Below are 18405 nucleotides of genomic sequence, written 5' to 3'. Positions count from 1 at the left end.
AGGCAACAGATTTACCTTTGTGCACCTTTACTGTGTGCCTGATTTCTCTTCCAGGGTCTTGCTGACAGGTTTTGTTTTCCCTGTTTAAATATTGCCTTTATGTCTGCATCATCTAGAGCTGGGCTGTTTTTTTCTATACTACCACTGTGGTGGTTATCTAGCTGACGTGGTGAATTCTGCTCACCAGTAACAGGTGAGGCAGACAGATGCTTCATGAGCCTAATTGTTCAGGTACTGAAATATGAATGTCATTTTAGTTTCTGTTAAATGGATATATATATATATGAGAAGGATCAGAAACCCCATCTGATCAGTACTGCACTAAACTACAGATAGGGTACAGAAGAAAACAAGGAAACCAGACCCTAAGTTTATAATTTTGCTCTGTGTGCTGCCAGAAGCTGGACTAAATTTTAGCAGTGTCTGTCAGCATCCATTCAGGTACTATTACGGGATGTGAAATAAGACCTCTCAGACTGAACCTGTTTCTGTCAGATATACCTGAAACCTGTGCTGTTTCTGTTCTGATAAAGGATACCAGCTGCACTGCCACAGTAAACGGCAGTAATGCCCAGTTGTAACTTTGCTGTCCTGAGCTTTAACGCTTTCAGGCTGCTGCACTCTATTTATAAACTGCTGTAAAGTATTTTTTCTCTGTCAGTTGTATGTACTGTGAAGTACATCCTATTCACTTACGAAGCTGGCGGCTACACTGGAACAGGTGTGAGGTAATAGCATTTTTAACTCCAGTTATTCTGCTGAAATCATAATTGCTGAACTGCAGTATGCCTGGACACTTCTTTCTGTTGTCTTTGCCAAGCTTTGTAAAACAAACGTGCTACAGTAATTGTGGATGTGGATGGTCTATGAGAGGCAGATGCTAAAAAGTACAGATCTTCATTAGGGCCTCTCACTGCACCCTACCTATCCCCCCAAAAGCAGAGGGGCTATTGTTACATGGACAAGTTTTTAGGCTTGATGGGATTGCTGAGGAAGTATTAATCCATTACTGGTGTATCTCCAATTTTAATTAATTCACACCATGTGGGTACTGCTGCACTGACTCACTGAAGAATGTAGGTCATGTAGTCCATCCCCCACTCAAAGCATTTCATACCAGCAGCACAATTCTCTTCTCCCTTTTCTTTCCTTTGTTTGCAAATACAGAATTAGGAAGAATAAATAACACAGCCGTTTTGAGGAAATCTGCTTGGCAACAATCAGTCAGACTTTCAAACAGACAAAGCAAGTCTGGTGCAGTTGTGCTTAGTCTACAAGTGGTGTCAGAAACTTTTTTTGTACAAATGGTTTTTGATTGCCAGCACTGTAATGTGGAGACTTGCTTCCTACATAACCACTGACAGCTTTGCCTAGCAACTGGAAAAGGCAAAGGAGAGGCAGCAGGTGAATTAGTATTTTCTGTGCAGGCTCCAAAAATACATACCTGTGGTGGTAAAGTAGGGAAACAACAAAACTGGTATACCCACCCAGAAGCTGAGCACATTGAGTATGCAAGGTGTTCAAGCCCTATAGAAGCAATGAACCATGAACATAAGAAGCAGTGATGTTTCTACTGTGTACTGTGCTGCAGTTACCATTCAGCATCTAGCCTTTCTGTGTAAATTAAGCAAATGGTATCTGAAATGAGCTCTATATTAAATATGGAATTAGTGATGAAATTAACTTAGTATAAGGTGTAGATTAAAACTTTATAACAGAATACAATCATTAAAGTGTAATATGAAGAAAAGGACCTTGAAACAAACTTAAGATTCTTGGAGGCATGGATATGCAGTTAAAGCATTCATGTCATATGAATTGCTCCATGGCTATTCTTGAAAGCATTAATTCCAGTGATTGCTGAAGCTGCCTAGAGATGTGTGTAAGGGACAAGAGCATGGGCCTTTTGACAGAGACAAAGCAACTCTTGTGCTTGTATGGGAGAACAGGTAATACACATTTTTGTAGTTCATGCTCTTGTGCCCCTTTTTGCAGTTTAACATATACCAAGACTAATTCCACAACTCCTAGGAAAAAAAAAAATATTATTTTAAATAGCAGAGACAGTAAGTGGTCTAAACTTTTAGTCTGTGATCTGAACTTCTGTGGATGCAGTCTGCTGCTGAATGAGTCCAGCAGGTTAAGGTTCATTGGTGTTTAACATTACAAGTGCTGCAAAAATTTTTGGAAAGAAAGATAAATCTAAGATTAATCAAACTTTAACCCTTTTGTAACAAGACTGCCTGATTTTCCATAAGGTAAACTTGCTTGACCATCATTACATAATTTTCCAGAAATGAAGCCTATTGTTTTTGTTGCATTTTAGTAATATAAAGCTAAGGCCCATGTTTTTGAGGAATACTGGATATGCTTGTTAAAAAATTCCGGATTCTTGGTTTATATTTATATTTACAGAGGTTTATCCTTTTGCCATAGCACCAAGATTGATAAAGTTTAATGTGTAGAATAAATTTGCATTTTTAGAAGCAGAATTACACTCTGCTAGAATTTAACTAAGTGCTAGATTGACAAACCATAAAAAGGAGCCAAAGTTTTTCTTAGCTTTTCATAGGATTGGCATTTTCTTCTCCTTGATATATATTTTCAGAAGTTGTAAAATGTCTGGCTGAATGCATAATGGAAAGAATATATCTCATATCCTACATCATGTTTTTCTGGAATGGGGCAGTAGCTAAAAACTAAGCAAAAAGAAAAGCAAAGCAGCACAATCTGAAGGGCAGGTGAAGTATTCTGCATGTGTGCTGGCACTTTGCAAAATTCAGGTTTGTTGCGCAGTTGACTGATCTGTGCCTGTCGTTGTGTAACTGTCATTTGTTATAACAGTAGATCAAATTTTTAAAAGGTGTTTAAGAAAAATATTAATGTATTCTCTATATGTGTTCTGCCGTTATCCTGCTTCATATGTGTTCAATATCTATTGATATTGGTATTGATATCTATTCCAAGGTGCTTGGAAAAAATGTGCTCTCTGGTAAAAATGAAAACTTTGTAAAGTTGTATACTAAAATTTGTGTCTTACAGAGAGAATGTTCCTGAGGCTGTAGTGCTTGATAAGGTGATTAATAGACCTACCACACAGTAATTTCTCTGAGAACATTTGCCACCACTGTGATTGTGGTATCACTATTAGGGTATCATTAGCACAAGTCGATTCATAAGTCATTTGGAGGTCCAGGAAGCCAAAGAGCAAAGGAGGTGACTTCCTGCAATGAGAGGAGAACAGCTGGTTGGCAAAAACTGTCCTTAGAGGAACTTTTGACATGAATTGTTCTGATGAAGAGAGGAGCAGCTGAGGTGGCCTCTGTATACAGGATTAGTGCTTTCTCCCTAGAAACTAGCATATGTGAAACACACTTCTGTCAGAAGGGGCACATGGCTCTTTTTGTCCTTCTTCCCCAGTTGCTTTCTTGAGCTTTATTTGCCTCTAATTTTGTTTTCATCCTGAACTTTGATACTTTTTCTGGCAAGTATTTTACATTACTCTTGAGGAAGTTTTATTTGGATATTCTGGAAATAGAAGTATCTAGGTTCTCTCTAATTCATAAGCCTCTGAAATAGGGAGAAATTTAAAATCCTAATTCAGGAACTCTAGGACTCTTAAGAAGATACTACTCTTAAAATCTCATCAACAATTAGTATTCTTACTTAAAATATTCAAGTTTTTAGAGAACTGGATGGAAAAAACTGGTTTCACCCATGAATTAAAACACAGTCAAAGGTAATTTCCAAAATGATTATGCATTTATGTTGAAGGCCTGCATGTCTCTAGTTCTTGTTACTTTCTTTACCATTCCTCTGTTCCCTGTAATTTCTTGTAGAGCAATTTAGAATTTTATATTCCTTAACTGGAGCCTGTGTTCTTACATTCTCAGACAGCCTGATTTTTAAATTACATTGTTTGAAAAGTAGACGGAAACTTTTTTAAGTAAGACAGGATCATACCAGAAAGAATTTTGTGAGTTACACATTACAAGGGTGCAACTCTTTTACTCTCCTACTGAAAGTAACAATTTTGAAGATTATTGTTACTTTTCAGACCTCCTCTAGCTGCTTGTACTGCACAAGTAGTCTTTGGCCTGAATTACTACAGGTAACAAGATAGCGCCAGTGTAGACACATGGAGGTAATTCCATGAAGGTAGAGGTGTGTGTTTTTATTGGTGCTTTGTCATACGTCATGGAAGTATGATTTGTAGGTAAATTATCACTTGGTCCATTTCAGACAGTTTAAAAATCTTCTGGGGAAAAAAAAATGCAGACAATCTATCTTGTGCAACAGTTGCTTGCATGTAATAATAATGTTGTATTGAAGTGACAAAACCAAAGTTTATCTAGAAAAGAGTGTTTTGCATTTAAGCTAGAAGAAAGTATTGAGAAGGATATATCTGTGTTACTGATTTTTATTTCCATTTGCTTTTTTGGATTTTGTTATATGAAATAATAAAATTTATTGGGAAGATAAATCAGATAGTATCCAGAAACTTTCTTGCTTTCTCAAAACATATTTTCTTGACATGTGTTTTTCGAGGATTTTTCTCTCATTTTTATATGTAACAGATGTTTGTTTTCCTCAAAAAACCCTCCATAACTTGCCTATTTATTCATAGGAAAAAGCATAAATTCACCAAGGAAAAATGTCTGTTTTATCAACCCCAGATTGTTTCTGATGTATGACTGTTGAAGGTACGGAGCTCTTTTAAAAAGAGTGCTGTTATTTAGTCTTTTTAAAAAAGTGGAATGCCCAGGATGCTCATGTGTATATTAATAGAAGATTGCTCCTGGATTTTGCATTTCTCTCACTCATATTCCATTTTAGTTTTAAGAAATTATTTCTCTATGTTTTTCAGATTAAGAGTTAAATGATGATAAGCCCAGTTCTGTTTATACTGCAGGATTCTTCTGTTAGTTATGCTTGATCTACAAGGCATTTCTACAAAACACAGAAAAAATGACAAGGCATACTGTTTTTTAAATTATGGCTTTTCTGATTATTGTTATATTTGTTCATATCTAGTGAGTTTTTAAATTGTACCAGATACAGCTAAGAAGTATTCAGTTTGTTGACCATTTTTTAAAAGCTGGTACCTTTTGCATATATGAGATTTTCTTCCTCTCAAGATCTGTAGTATTCTTTATTTTGTTGGCTGCCACCTGTCTGAAGCAATCAGCCACTTCTTTCTCTTTCTCTGTACAAAAGGAAAATCCGGTCTTCCCATGGATAGTGGAAGGTAACAGGATAATCAGTTCAACAGTGATCCTCTGATGTCATTGTGGGAGCCCTGTAAAAGCGGATTATCTGTGACCCAGATAAAATAATTAGAAATTACTTGGACACTTACAAATAACTGATCTACTAATCTCATTTCCAAAGTTAAAAAAGGCCTGTCTCTCAACATAACACTACCAGATGTTTCAGTTAAACAGCATCCTTTGCAGAGACTAATCTGAACCCTAATTTTAAAGGATTACCTTTGATTGTTTTTATCTCAAACACTGAACAGCGTTTTCATTTTTCCATATGTTGCAACAAACTATTTCTATGGAAGAAAAGAAATTTTCTTAATTCTTCCATTATGGTCCATTAAATATGATTTAATGTGATTTATGCTAGTATTGCAGAGGAAAACTTTTCATTGAAATTATTTAGTAATTAACTTGTTTCTCTGGGGCAGAACTATTTAATGGATAGGCTTTTATAAATTTAATAGATACCATGTGGCCTTTGTGCAAGGTAGTGGATGTATTATCATAAACTAAGTGGACAGTGACTTTATTAATTTAATTAATGCTACCAGGGTTTCCTGTTAATTAACTGTTTGAATGGTGTACAGTGATATGCCAGTATCCTGTTGCATCAGTACTTTCTGGATGTAGAAAAGAGAAATTATGCTTTATTTTCTGTAGGAAGGATAGAAGGGAAAATAGTTTTCAACAGCCTGCCTGGTGCACAATATGGTACCTACCTAGAAGCTTTTCAAAGTGTTGATACTTGTTTTTTATTGTTGCAGTGTTTCTCCTTTTCACCTTAAATTAGCAAATGTATTTTACGAGGTAGTTTTCCAGTCTTTTCACAAAGATTGTGTTTAAAAATAATGAAAATGTAGCTGCAGTTATTCTGTTAGTAAAATCAAGAGCTTTTTATTTCTTTGTATATTGTATAGTATTGATCCATTGCTCATTTAATATGCCAAGTGACAAGTGATCTAGTTATGCTGAAATGCTTTCTGTCTTTAATAAGTAACTTGTAATTAAAAATATTTGCAGTCATATCTTTAATCAGATAATCTATTAAATACTATTTTGATTAGTGAATACTAAGGGCTTTCCTGTTTTTTCAAACATGGCAGAAGTGTAATCAAGGAACTATTAATCCTCATAATTAAGTTTAGCATATTAAAAATTAGGACTGGTAGGGGAAATTAGGATTTCCAGGCAGTTGTATTCTTTATGTGGCTACAATATAGAGTAAGCTATAAAATAATTACAGAGGGAAAGCAAAGCATGTATAAACTATAACCCCAAAAGAATAACTGGAAATTACTAACAAAAAGTAAACTAATATTAACATTATCTGTCTTCCTCTTCCTCATTATTCTTATCCCTTCCCCTTTTCCTGTCTTTACCTTAAATCCACCTATAGCTAGATCTCCTATTAGAAGACTGCATGAAGTTCTATAAATTAAATTGTCAGGAATTGGTAATGTCCTGGTCTTTGAATACGAGTTTGTTAACCGTGTAAATTCTTTTGTATCTCTGCCTTATTTCTCTCAAATAGGTTTGCACTTTGTTTAGCATTTTTAATGAAAGTATTCTGACTTCTCTAAATACATATTTACCATAAAAATAAAATATTCGTTTATTTTTAAAAACCCTCTTTTATGAGCTATTTAAAATGTAGGAATAAATAGAAATGTAAGACATTCCAGGTAGCAAAAGATATCATCACTTTTATTTAGGTCACTGCATGGTCTTACATAAATATTAATATTTTTATTGAAATGAATAATTTACAATATTTTAATTTAAAAGTGCAAGTTAGAAAATGTAATCAGATTTTATATTGTGCAAGGAGTATAAATATAATCAGATATCATGTCAGAATTATCCCTGGTTCACCACTCAAAGAGGAAGTCCATTAACTAATATATTTTCCTAATAGTAAAGGTAGTACCTTTAACCACTTGAAGGTAAGTAACTATAAAAATAATATTAGAGTCCCAGGGGCTGAGTACATTTTGCTGGTCAGATTTAGACATCATAAAATGACTTCTCTGTGAAGAAAATCAGCAGCTATTTCTTAAATACTTTTCCCTTGTATTTTTGTCGTATGGTATTTGTAAGGATCAATAAATATAATATGTTTTGTTGTGTCTCTCGTCATGCTGTCTGCAGCAAACATGCCATGTATTTGAAATAGTTTGAAGTTAAGAGATCTACTTGTAGTGCCTCTGTTTTAGATGGTTTCTTTTCATTGAGTCCGTATCTAATAACCAATAAATAAATTGGAAATCTATTTAACTAAATTAATCAGAACACAGAGGAGTGCAGAACTATTCCCTAGAAGTAACAGAATTTAGCTTTATTTTTCATTTAGCACATGAGTCTGAAATAGGTGTTTAACCTTTAAATAGAACTAATAGTTTTCAGACTGAACATAATTGTAATTAATAAAATTGCCATCTTATATGAAAAGTCTAGATTAAGGAAAGAATGCTAAGAAGTGGCCAGAAGTAAACTCAGTATGTATTTAATGCCAAAAGAAAAGAAAATTTCTCAAATACTATGTATTCTTTCTGTGTTTAGTATTTTATATTCTTGAGTTGCTCATCTGTCACTTGCATGCACCCCATGAAATGATGTTAGATAGAAGACAAAAAAAAATCCTTTGTATAAAGGATGTGTTGTCTTGAACTTTTAAATAAAAGCAAAGGCTGCACATCCCGGAAGGCTTGCAAGTTTTGTTTTCTGCTTCGTCCTACTTTTCTGCTGATTCATCTACTGTGAATATACTAAAAGCATGGCATAATGCTTGCATTCTACTACTGCAAGGATTTAATAGAGCTGTAATGATTGCTTTAAGCAAACACAAAAGAAAAACTGAATAAGGAATTATAGCTGCATGCTTTGGAGTTAGTCTGGTAAATTACAAATTACAGTTTATACTTTGGAAAACATGAATCATTAAGCGAAAAATATCTGAAAACATGGATCAAGAAGTGAAAAATATCCTTTGCATGTGCTTTTTTCATGATGAATTAGTTCATGATAAAAGCCATCCTACAGGACATTATTAAACAGTGTATGTGATCTTGCTAAGTTTTTTTTGGCAGTTGGTTATGCTAAATAGAAGCGTAGATGTGAAAGGTGCAGTTCTCTTTGGAGCTAATGTGGATGCATTCATTTGTGAGTGAATCTGAGGTTGGTTTGCAGGACTTTGTCAGTGCTTTTACATACATCCCTTTCTCTCCATTCTTCTCCTTCCTCTTATAGCAGTCTTAGCTGTGGCAGTAGCTTACTTCATTTAGAGTAAGTGAACTGCTCTTATGGATTTGTAGTATATCCTTAGAATGAAAAAAATCCATATTTTTTCTCCCCTCAACAGAATCTGAGCACTTTGCCCTTTTCCTATTCCTATTCCTGTGTGTATTTCCTCTAATTTATTTTTCCTGTTTCACTAAGGTGTGATTTTTTTTTTCCTGTGGTTGCTTTAAGATGCTTATCATTGGGTATGTATCTCTGAATAACCAGGTGCAGGAGCAATTTTTATTTTCAATCTGGATGACTTTGGGAATCTAGGTGATCCATTGTGTCAAATTAATCAGTTGTGTTGGTCAATTTCATCTTGTATTCAATTGCAAATTTCAAAGTATTTTTAGAGATTACTAGGACTCCATAGATATGTGATGTTTGCTCATACCAAGTTATTTCAAACTTTTGGATGAGTGCCAGTGCTCAAAAAAGGTTTTAACATTAGCTTTGAGTCTAGAAAAAAATCTTAGCACAGTTCTATTTGTATTAATAGTAATCCAAGCTGATAGTAGATGCAGACAGCCAAAGCCTCTTAGGCTGAACACAGTAATTCTGATGTTGTAGCAAAACCTTGGTGTACATCAAATGCATAAGAGAGATGATACTCTGATTGGAAAACATTTATGAGATGTGTAAATGAGCAGACCACCTTTTCATTCAGAAGAATAGTGGTTATTCTGGTCCTTTGTCTCCAAAAGGAAAAAAAACTTCATGTCTGAGAAGGAAGCCTTAAATAACAGGTCAAAACTCTACTGTGGTACTCTCCTTTTCCTTCATCTCCTGTCTCCAGAGGTGACTTTCCTGGGGTGCTGTGAAGTTTCACTTTCATGGGAAAAGGTAAATTGGTTCACTCTCAAATGAAAGTACATTTCAAATTAGCCTGTTTGGCAGTAATGTTAGGGGAGGGAAGGTATGAGGGGCAGGGAAGGTCTTTTGTTTCTTAAGTTCAGTCACTAGTACTTGTTAAGTAGGTGAACTTCAGAGCAATGTTTCTTTGCTAGTTTGCAGCTTTTAAAATGTGGCTCTAAATTTTTTTTAAATGTCAAAAAAGTATCCAAGAAGGAAAGGACTTACTGCTCAGCCCCAGTTCCTTTACTGTAAAGCAAAAGTAATCTGAAGTGTATGTTGGCATTTTAAGGTAAGGGGAGGGAGGAAGGAAGGAAGCAGGTGGGCAATGAAGAAGGGACAAAGGAAGGGAGGGAAGGGAGAAAAGGGAAGACAGGAAAGGGAAGGGAGGAAAGGATGTAAGTTGGTTCCTGGTTTGGTACTTTAACTTAGTTAATTTACCAGGTTACAGTTTGGAGGGCAGCAGACCCTGACAACCTTTCAGGTCTTGATAACATGCCATGACAATAGTTAAAATGAAATACAATCTTCCATTTCCAGTCTGTGATTTCCCCCCAAACATCTCAAAACCAGTATTTTAGGGGGAAGTACAAGTGTATTAATGAATAAGCAATGTGCAGAAACACAGCAGAAAGCCATGTTTAAGGTATTTGGTAATGTTACTTCTGCACCTGAAGCTGGTTTAAAGACCCTTCTTTTGAAATGGTAGAATAAATATTCCATAGCTACATGTCCATTTGGAGTCTGGAGTAGCATGTTATTGTTTTTGCCATTATTGCTTTCAAATATGCTAATATTATTTTGTGCTCTTTGATAAACAGCTTTGGGTTGACCAGAGAATAACTCCTAGAACTGAGATATTTTTTGCAGTTACAAAAGGAGCTAAGGAGCATCTCGTGAAAATGGTATTACCACCTTGCTGAAATGCCATGGATGTAATCTCTTGTTCATTTAGTCCTTTTTATTCAAAAAGCCAGGTCTGAATTTTTGTGGTAGGCAAATTTGGTGTTTTCTCTGACAAGCTGAATAAAAAGCCAGTCCTGGGAAGCAGAATATTCCTTGGCTATGAAGTCAGGTCCTGCCCTAACAAGGAGAATGACCTGTGTAATGCCACGCTTGTGGCAAGAGAGGGAAGACAGGCCCATAATGTGAGAGGAGCAGCAGTTTATCTATGGCAATCAAAACAACAAGCAGTATTTATAGTTTGCTGCCTCCAGTCCTTTCCTCTGTCATTGCTGCGTGGATGTTAAAACCCACCTGACAATGGGGCCAGTGTGGTTTCTGTAACCTTGACTGGGCATGCCTTCTCTACACAAACTTCTAGGCAAGAATTTGTGCATCCTGGTGGATTGACATGAGAAAAGGGGACTTCTCTCCTTTGCTGTAGTGCATCTGGGATTCAGCTGGATAGGCCATGGACAGAATTAAGATTTTTGCTGTTTAGTGCGTGGTAAGGGATTTTGTTCCAAAACACTTCAGGGCTGGAAAGCAGAATACAAAAAATTGGCAAGGGAGTTGGGGCCACCCATGTCTGGTGGAGCAGGAAATCAGATTCCTGTACGCTATTTCCCACTCACATTGCCCCCTTCCCCCTTAAAACCGCCTGAAAGAAGGGGCTGGACTCCCAGCAATGCCTGCACTGAATTGCATGCGGGAACAATCAAGGAGCACAGTGTGGTTTTTAGTGCTACATAATGTTTCCAGATGATGATGAAGTTGCAGCCTAATTAAACCACAGTCCTTCTGTCAGTATGTGATTGGGACGATTGGTCTTACTCAAATTCTACTGTAATTGGACAGGTGTGTTATGCGCATGCCTGAATCAGTGAAAAGTAAAGGGAAACACCAAACTAGCAATGAAAAGGAGTTGAAATAATGAATAATATTTCAATTTATTGTGTTTTGAACTTCACAAGTGGTTTTGGGATGTAATGAACTATAAATGTGTATTGAAACCCCCTACATGATACTCACAAAGGAAGCTTTTTTGTTAAATCCATAGCGAAAACTGAGGAAAAAAAAGCACTATTGGTAATTTTAAAAGTTTTATTTTTGGGGATCTAAGGTAAAACAGGTCTGTTACTTTCCTTAATATTTTATAATTAAGGTATGAATTTAAGTTGTTCTTAGTTGCAGGATTGCCTTCACTCTGCACATTATTAGCTTTTCTGTTTCAAGAGAGCAATTTTTGTATTTGTATTTAATTGTAGGAACTATAGAAACTCATGGTACATTTTCAGTTGTGCTGTTTGCATTATAATACTCATGAAGCTAATGGTTTTAAAACTTCTGATTAGTTCCTGCTTTTCAAAATGTTGCATCTGTTAATGACTGCATTTTAGTAGCTTTGTGGTTATCTCAGTGGGATACTCCAAGTCTGGAATGTGTGCTTGTGGAGAGTATGGCAAGAGTGGACTGTATACACATTGCTTCTAAATGTCCTGTGCATTAATTGTAATATCTGAATTAATTTTAGCTGTAATAATGCTGTAATTTTTTGTTGGCGTTCTTTGGTATTGTAGTCAAACTACACAGTATAGTTTCATATCATGCCTGTAAAAAAATTTAACAGACTGAGTTAAAATTTATATATGTAATCTCACATTCATTTAAAACTAATATGGCATATGTGTAATGTGCTACCTACAGAACTAATGTCAAAACAGTGTACATTAATAATTAATTCCCTGCTATGGTTACTTGCTTTCATAATGAGATTTTAAAAGTTTAGAATGTAAAGAAGTACTTTTTCATTGGGTTTTTTTCCTCTTTAACAGGACACTACAAGTATAGAAAAAATGTCTAACTGTTGTGAAGACATGTAAGTTCTGTAAAATTCCTACATTACTGAAATGCTAAGGGAGTAGCTGTTTGTTAAGATGATTTTGCATGTTACTGTATTCTGTACCTCCTATCTGTAGCAGCACCTCACTAATCTTTTAATAGTGGTTGTACACAAAATAGCTGCATCTTGTTCCCTTTCTTTCCCTACTCAAATCCAGTGGAACTATATTTTCTTTTCAAAAATACAGATCAAAGGATACTTTCTGCAGTGTTTTGACATACATTTCATTAATGTTGAGGTCTCCTGTGCTTCAGAAGTTGCCTTTGTTTGATTGATGACACAGATAGTTTCTGTTCTCCAAAGTTAAGTCTCAACTGTGTGTTGTAATGAAATAAAAATTGTATTTGTGATGCTTGGACACAATTCATCAGGGTCCAGTATTGGATGCCCAGCCAACCTACATTGTTGTAGCTGACTGAAGTGCACTGTGAGCATGCTGTCGTTCACTAATAATGCTGTCTTCTGTAGATCGAGGCCCCGAAAGCCATGGCAGCAGACCTTCTCAGAAGTTTTTGGCACTCACTGGAAGATCCTGTGGTTTATTCCCTTCAGGCAGCGGCAGCCACTGCGAGTTCCCTACCACTTTGCCAATCATGTCTAAACAGATGGATGGTGGGCACAGATGGGTCCTCCGTGCTGGAAGTGCATTACAGGTTTTATGATAATAGGACTATGGCAGTCTTCAAGTCAATTAAAATCCAGTTGCAGGCATCACAGTGTGCCCCGGGCATTATTTTAGTTATGGTCTTGATTTTATTCTGAAATTGAGGCAAGTTAAACAATCAACTTCAGGCTTATTTACTTTCAAATTAGCTTTCCAAAGGGATTCCTGTTGTCTTCGAAGTTAATACCAAAAACAAACAATTGGAATGTAGCCTTCATGCAGTTTGATACTGGCTCGTCTTTTTTTCTTCCCTTTTATTTTTTTTTGTTCTATTCTATTTTTTGTGTAGAAAGCACTGAAGTTAGATTTCTCACTAAGTGTCTTATTCTACCATGAAATTTTTTTTTAGGATTTTTATCAGTAGGTCTGTCTGAATAATAATAATGTCTTTTTTTGCTGCTGCATATGTTTAAAATTCTGTGATTCTGCCAGTTATTTATGATATGCAAAAGTAATCCTGCAGCACTGCACTATAAAAGGTAACATTGAGAGCTGAAGCAGAGTACTTCCTAAACCTTTCTCAGAGAGGTTTTGTAGAGACACACAAATGTGTGTGTTTACATAGAGAACAGCTTACAGTTATCTTCTGGCCTAGATATGATGTTAGTGAAAGTGTTCATGTCTTTATGTCAGTGAGAGGGATTAAATATTTAAGGGTAAACTATGCAGATACAAAGCACGTTTTCCCTAAATCCCAAGGATTTGAATCAGCAATAATCAATAAAGTAGTTGCATGGTGCAAATACTAGAATGATTACTTTTAAAAAATATAGATGTAGTTAGTATAATGTGTCATAAAGAGTATATTGTCAATGAAGTTAAAAATTTTATATTTACTTTTCTTTAGTCTTGATTAACTGGAATTGGTCTGTTTGTATATTTGAAATAAAAGTAATTAAAATATTTGTACATAAATATAGATTTGCTATTAACACGAACAGTGAAGTATATAAACATATTTAATAGGGTAATATGTTGATGTTGATAGCTTGTTTTCCCTTTTAAGTATGGAAGTTGTTAACCAAAGAAAGCGTCTTTTAGATCTGGTAAAATGATAATTATTTCCAAAGTACCAGCTCAGTCTTCTGTATCTGAAAAAGTTTTGCATTTACTTTAGCCCTCTGTGTCTATAGAAATATTAACTTCAGGTGACTGTGAAAACTACTGTGGATTTCTAGGAGAAATTCACAGCTCAGTGTTTCCAGTTATGCTGCTTACTGTGTTTTTTGAATAGTCTAACAGGACTAGGATCCCCCCTAAATAACAGCCGTGCAGCAGGACACAATAAAAGACACAAAGTCAGGATTTTACACATGTAGTTTGTGCATAAAGTAAAAGTTACTTCAAAAAACAAGGGTAAGATTTTTCATGACTGCTGTTTGCAAAAAATTTTTAGATCAACTTTCTTAAAGTCTTAGTACAGTTAGTGCCAATGTTAGGTGTCCCTTTATTGAATTAACAGATTTTGATCTGCTGTAAGTTCCAAGAATTGCATCTTAAAAATCACTTGAACTTTAAACTTTTGTAAACGTCTAACATTTGATCCAACTTTATTTTTCTTGTCCTATTAAAAATAGATGCAGTGTTTTATTAATTTAAATTTCAAGCCTAATGTTCAGCTATTTTCCTTTTCTTTTTTTTCTCATGCCTTGTGTAGTGAGGTTAGACTTTCTCTCAAGTGGTATTGGCATATTGGCAGCAATACTGAAGGAAAAAGAAGCTCGAGGAAATGGATGAAAAGACTGAAGCAGTGCTTGAAATTGAAAGGAATCCATACATAATAAAGCAATGGCTCTGTTATTTTCTTTTCCTTCCCCTCGCTATTTTGGTGTCTGGAATATACAGGGAAATAATATTTCATTTTCCATGCCAATATTTAAATGTTTCATGAGCAAAACATAGTTCGAAGTTTTTAATGCTAATCAGTTTTCAGAGCGGATTGTACAGTTCTGAACCTTATTCAGAAAGAGAACCAAGAATATAACTATTTTTGGTATGTTTATCATGGGGGATATAATTGTATGTTTAGCTTCCCAGTATTCTGTTTCAGGCTGGAATAACAGTTATACTTTCCAGCAAGCAATGAACATCAAAATCTTGCCTGATTCTCAAACAAAAATGCTAATTTCACAAATTCATGTTCTCAGATGTTTCCATGTTGTTTGATTTCCTTTTAAATCTACTTTTTCTCAGTCTCCTGCTCATCATAACTGATAATATTCATCATAATTGATGATATCATAATTGATACGCATCAATTGGCAACATAGTTAAGACTGCTAGTTCATTTTTGTCCCTTTTCTAGGTATTTGGGGGACAAAGGGGAGTCCTGACATTTTAGGAGGTACTAAACTTTATTCTTTGAATAAGAGGCATCTAAAATGGCAAAAGTAGTAATTTTTTTCTTAATTCAGCTGAAGCACCCTATCATGTTATTAGTTTCTCCAAGTAATGTTTCTGAAACTAATTTCCAGAATGAGTTGTTCTGTCAGGAAAAATCAGACTTTTATCAAGCAATTTAAAATCCTCCAGACCTTGAAATTCTTGAATCCTTTGACCATTGCTTTCTTTCCCTCCTTAGGGAAAGAAAGTCTTCCTTAGGATTCTTTCTTTTAGTAGAAACTATATTTTAAAGTTTGATTAGTGTTTGTCATTTTTATGCATTAAAAATAATCTTATAGACAGTGTTACTAAGTTTCATCCTAATATAATATCAGAACAACATGTACTTTATTGAGAAAAGTGAATATTATCTTCTGACTTGGCAATATTTGATTTTCTGAAAGGCAGCTTGAAGAGAACTTGAAGAACCAATGAACTCCTCCCTGAAAAAAATTTGAAAGTAGCTGGTTTATTTGCAGTGTGGGATCACTTCTGGTAGGACCAAAAAATGTTAACTTGCTATCTTCTCATAATCACAGATTTGAGATTTCACTTGAAAAATGCTGATGTCTAAAATAAAAGACAATGTCTTAAATAATATCTGTGAATCTGTCCTCTGATCTGTTGCTGTGAATGAGAGGTTTCATCACACAGCTGGTCTAGTAGTTCAGGGGCACAGTAATTTTCACTCTTGAGGAGGAGTTATGAGTCTTGCATTTTCATATACATGGAATTTTAAGAATAGGTTTTCTATGCATCTGTCTTTATTAATATACTTAACTTTTAAAATATGTTCTGAGCTGTCCTTCAGATATTCCTGAGAATTATTTTGATTAAAGGGTTTATAAATACATGGCTAATAAAACACCAAGTGGAATGTCATGTGTCCTGGTTTAACACCAGCCAGCAATTAAGTACTCACGGCCACTCAGTCATTTCCCCCCAGCAGGATGAGGGGAAGAATTGAAAGAGTAAAAATGTGAAGCTCTTGGGTCAAGATAAAGACAATCTATAGGTTTGATAGGTAAACTAAAAGCCATACTAGCAAGCAAAGCAAAATAAAGAATTAATTTACTGCTTCCCATGGTCAGGTAGGTGTTCAGCCAGCTGTAGGAAAGCAGGGCTGCACTGCATGTGACAGTGACTGGGGAAGACAAACCGTCAGTCCAAACATTCATGTGTTCCACCTTCCCCCAGCTCTGTTTGATGAGCATGACACCATGTGCTGTGGAATATCACTGGAGTCACTGGGGTCAGCTGTCCCCTCCCAACTCCTTGTGCACTCCCAGCCTCCTTGATGGGTAAGGAGCAAAAAAGGCCCTGTCACTGTGTTTCCTTCTGGCTCAGCTGAAAGGAAAGCATACCTGTGCTATCAACACTCTTCCCAGCACAAATCCAAAACACAGCCCTGCATTAGCTAACCTGAAGAAAATTATCTCATCCCAAACCAGCCGATCATGACAAATCACATTGTTGTTTACATTCAGAATCCAGGGTATTTCATTGTTTATGTTACCATGTTTGGTTGATGAGAAGCTCCACATGACCTGGTAACGTGTGCTTTCAGCACAGCAAACCACCTATACCCTGCGCTGCATCATAGGAAGTGCAGCAAAAAGGTTGAGGGAAGTGATTTTCTCCCACTAAGGAGTTAATCTAATTCTAAATTAGAAGTAACCTATTCTAAATTAGTTGAAGTATTAGGATCTCAAAAGTAACAGTGTGGTGCTGAATGGTGCTAGGAACTGCTTTTGGGAAGAACAGTCCATACTTAGGTATAATTATACATTGTCCATACTTAGGTAACATACTACATGACTGAATACTTCAGGAAACATTCCTCAAAAGATTTTTATACTACTTTCTTAGTGGCTATTTGCCCTTAGAAGGTGTTGAAATACTTGTATCTGTGGATTGCATAAGGCCTAGGATTTCAGTTCTGCTGAAATTATCCAGTGGCATCTTGTGTCTTGGCCAGGCTATGGCAGAGTGGTTAAAGCCTCTTGTAGTAATAAGGGCCATCTAAGTATCAACTGTATAACTGTAAGAATAACTTACATTTACACAGATTTTCAAGTTAGAAAATAGAAAATTTAATTTCTAATATGTGTGCACTTCTGGGTATTTAAATGCACATTACCAGGACTCATATCTGTATATCAGAGTAATCTGCAGACAGAAAATTAACATCTATCTCTTTAACAAGCAGAAAAATAGTACTGATTTTTGTAAACTAGCATTCTGAATTTTGTAGCTGAAATGTGGGCATGTGATTGAGTTTTATTCATTTGTTCTTATATCTCTGTTCATTTATTCATTTGTTCAAGTTTGATCTTGACTGTTTTCAAATAATGCTGAATGAAGTTCCTGCTGGAGTTGAAAATTATGAGGTCTAACTCATAATTCTAACTGGTTATGCCTGAATGGTAATGTACAAGATGAATGACTGAATAATATCAGAACAGGATGGCTTACTCTGGTATTCTTTTAATCAAATCTGAAAATGGATGACTATGTTCAGCTGATAAGCAATGTATTTTTTTTTTTATGTTTGTCAATTTCATTCATGTAATGTTTCTGTGAAATTCTTTAAAATTTATTAAAATTATGGTTTATTTTTTCATTCCTACTGAGAATTTTTTTCCTGTATTTTTATGAAATCTTATTTTTAAATAAAAAAATAAAAGTTTTTTCTTTTCACTGAATTTAATTTACATTGATTTAAAATTGTGTATATTGTTTACTAATATTTTTCAGATCTGATTTCTAACATTTCTAATGATATAATTTATGAATTATAAGTTATAAATTGCTCTCACTGCTGTATATTTTTTATGGTAAGAAGTAAAAAAGCTACAATCCCAAATGACTGTTCTGAAAAAATGAACTGTGAAAAATTGCTGAATAGTTAGTGAGGTACTCACTATCTGACCTTTGCTGGTTGCATTTAAGAGAAAAGCTGAATGTTGATGGAAATATTGAAAACTTTCTCTGTTAGGAGTAGTCTACCAGCTAATGTTGGTATGCAACACTAGTTACAGCATTAGTTAATTTTCTTGCCTAGTTACAGCCAGAGTAGGAACCTCTGATGAAGTTGTCAACTAAGATTTATATAGTAA

At 35.2% G+C, this 18405-nt stretch overlaps 1 protein-coding gene across 14 annotated transcripts in view; it reads left to right on the top strand.

Moving 5' to 3' along the window:
* The window catches only part of ZDHHC21 (zinc finger DHHC-type palmitoyltransferase 21), a 46959-nt gene that overhangs the window by 21500 nt on the left and 7054 nt on the right, over nucleotides 1–18405 (top strand). For 12 of the 14 annotated variants that reach the window (XM_064404805.1, XM_064404796.1, XM_064404801.1 and 9 more), the window contains 2 exons: nucleotides 12173–12216; nucleotides 12709–17909. The exons of 1 other annotated variant lie outside the window; for it this stretch is intronic. In XM_064404805.1, coding sequence (XP_064260875.1) covers nucleotides 12173–12216; nucleotides 12709–12841 — 177 coding nt within the window. In that variant the 3' untranslated portion in view covers nucleotides 12842–17909. Of the gene's footprint in view, nucleotides 1–54; nucleotides 194–12172; nucleotides 12217–12708; nucleotides 17910–18405 lie in introns of those variants that run through there. One more of the 14 variants, XR_010353634.1, reaches the window with a different exon arrangement.

This window comes from Passer domesticus, chromosome Z, assembly GCF_036417665.1.
Source record: "Passer domesticus isolate bPasDom1 chromosome Z, bPasDom1.hap1, whole genome shotgun sequence".
Classification (NCBI taxonomy): Eukaryota; Metazoa; Chordata; class Aves; order Passeriformes; family Passeridae; genus Passer; species Passer domesticus.
The sequence above is the reverse complement of the archived record's forward strand: the minus strand, read 5'-3'. Positions and strand labels throughout refer to the sequence as shown.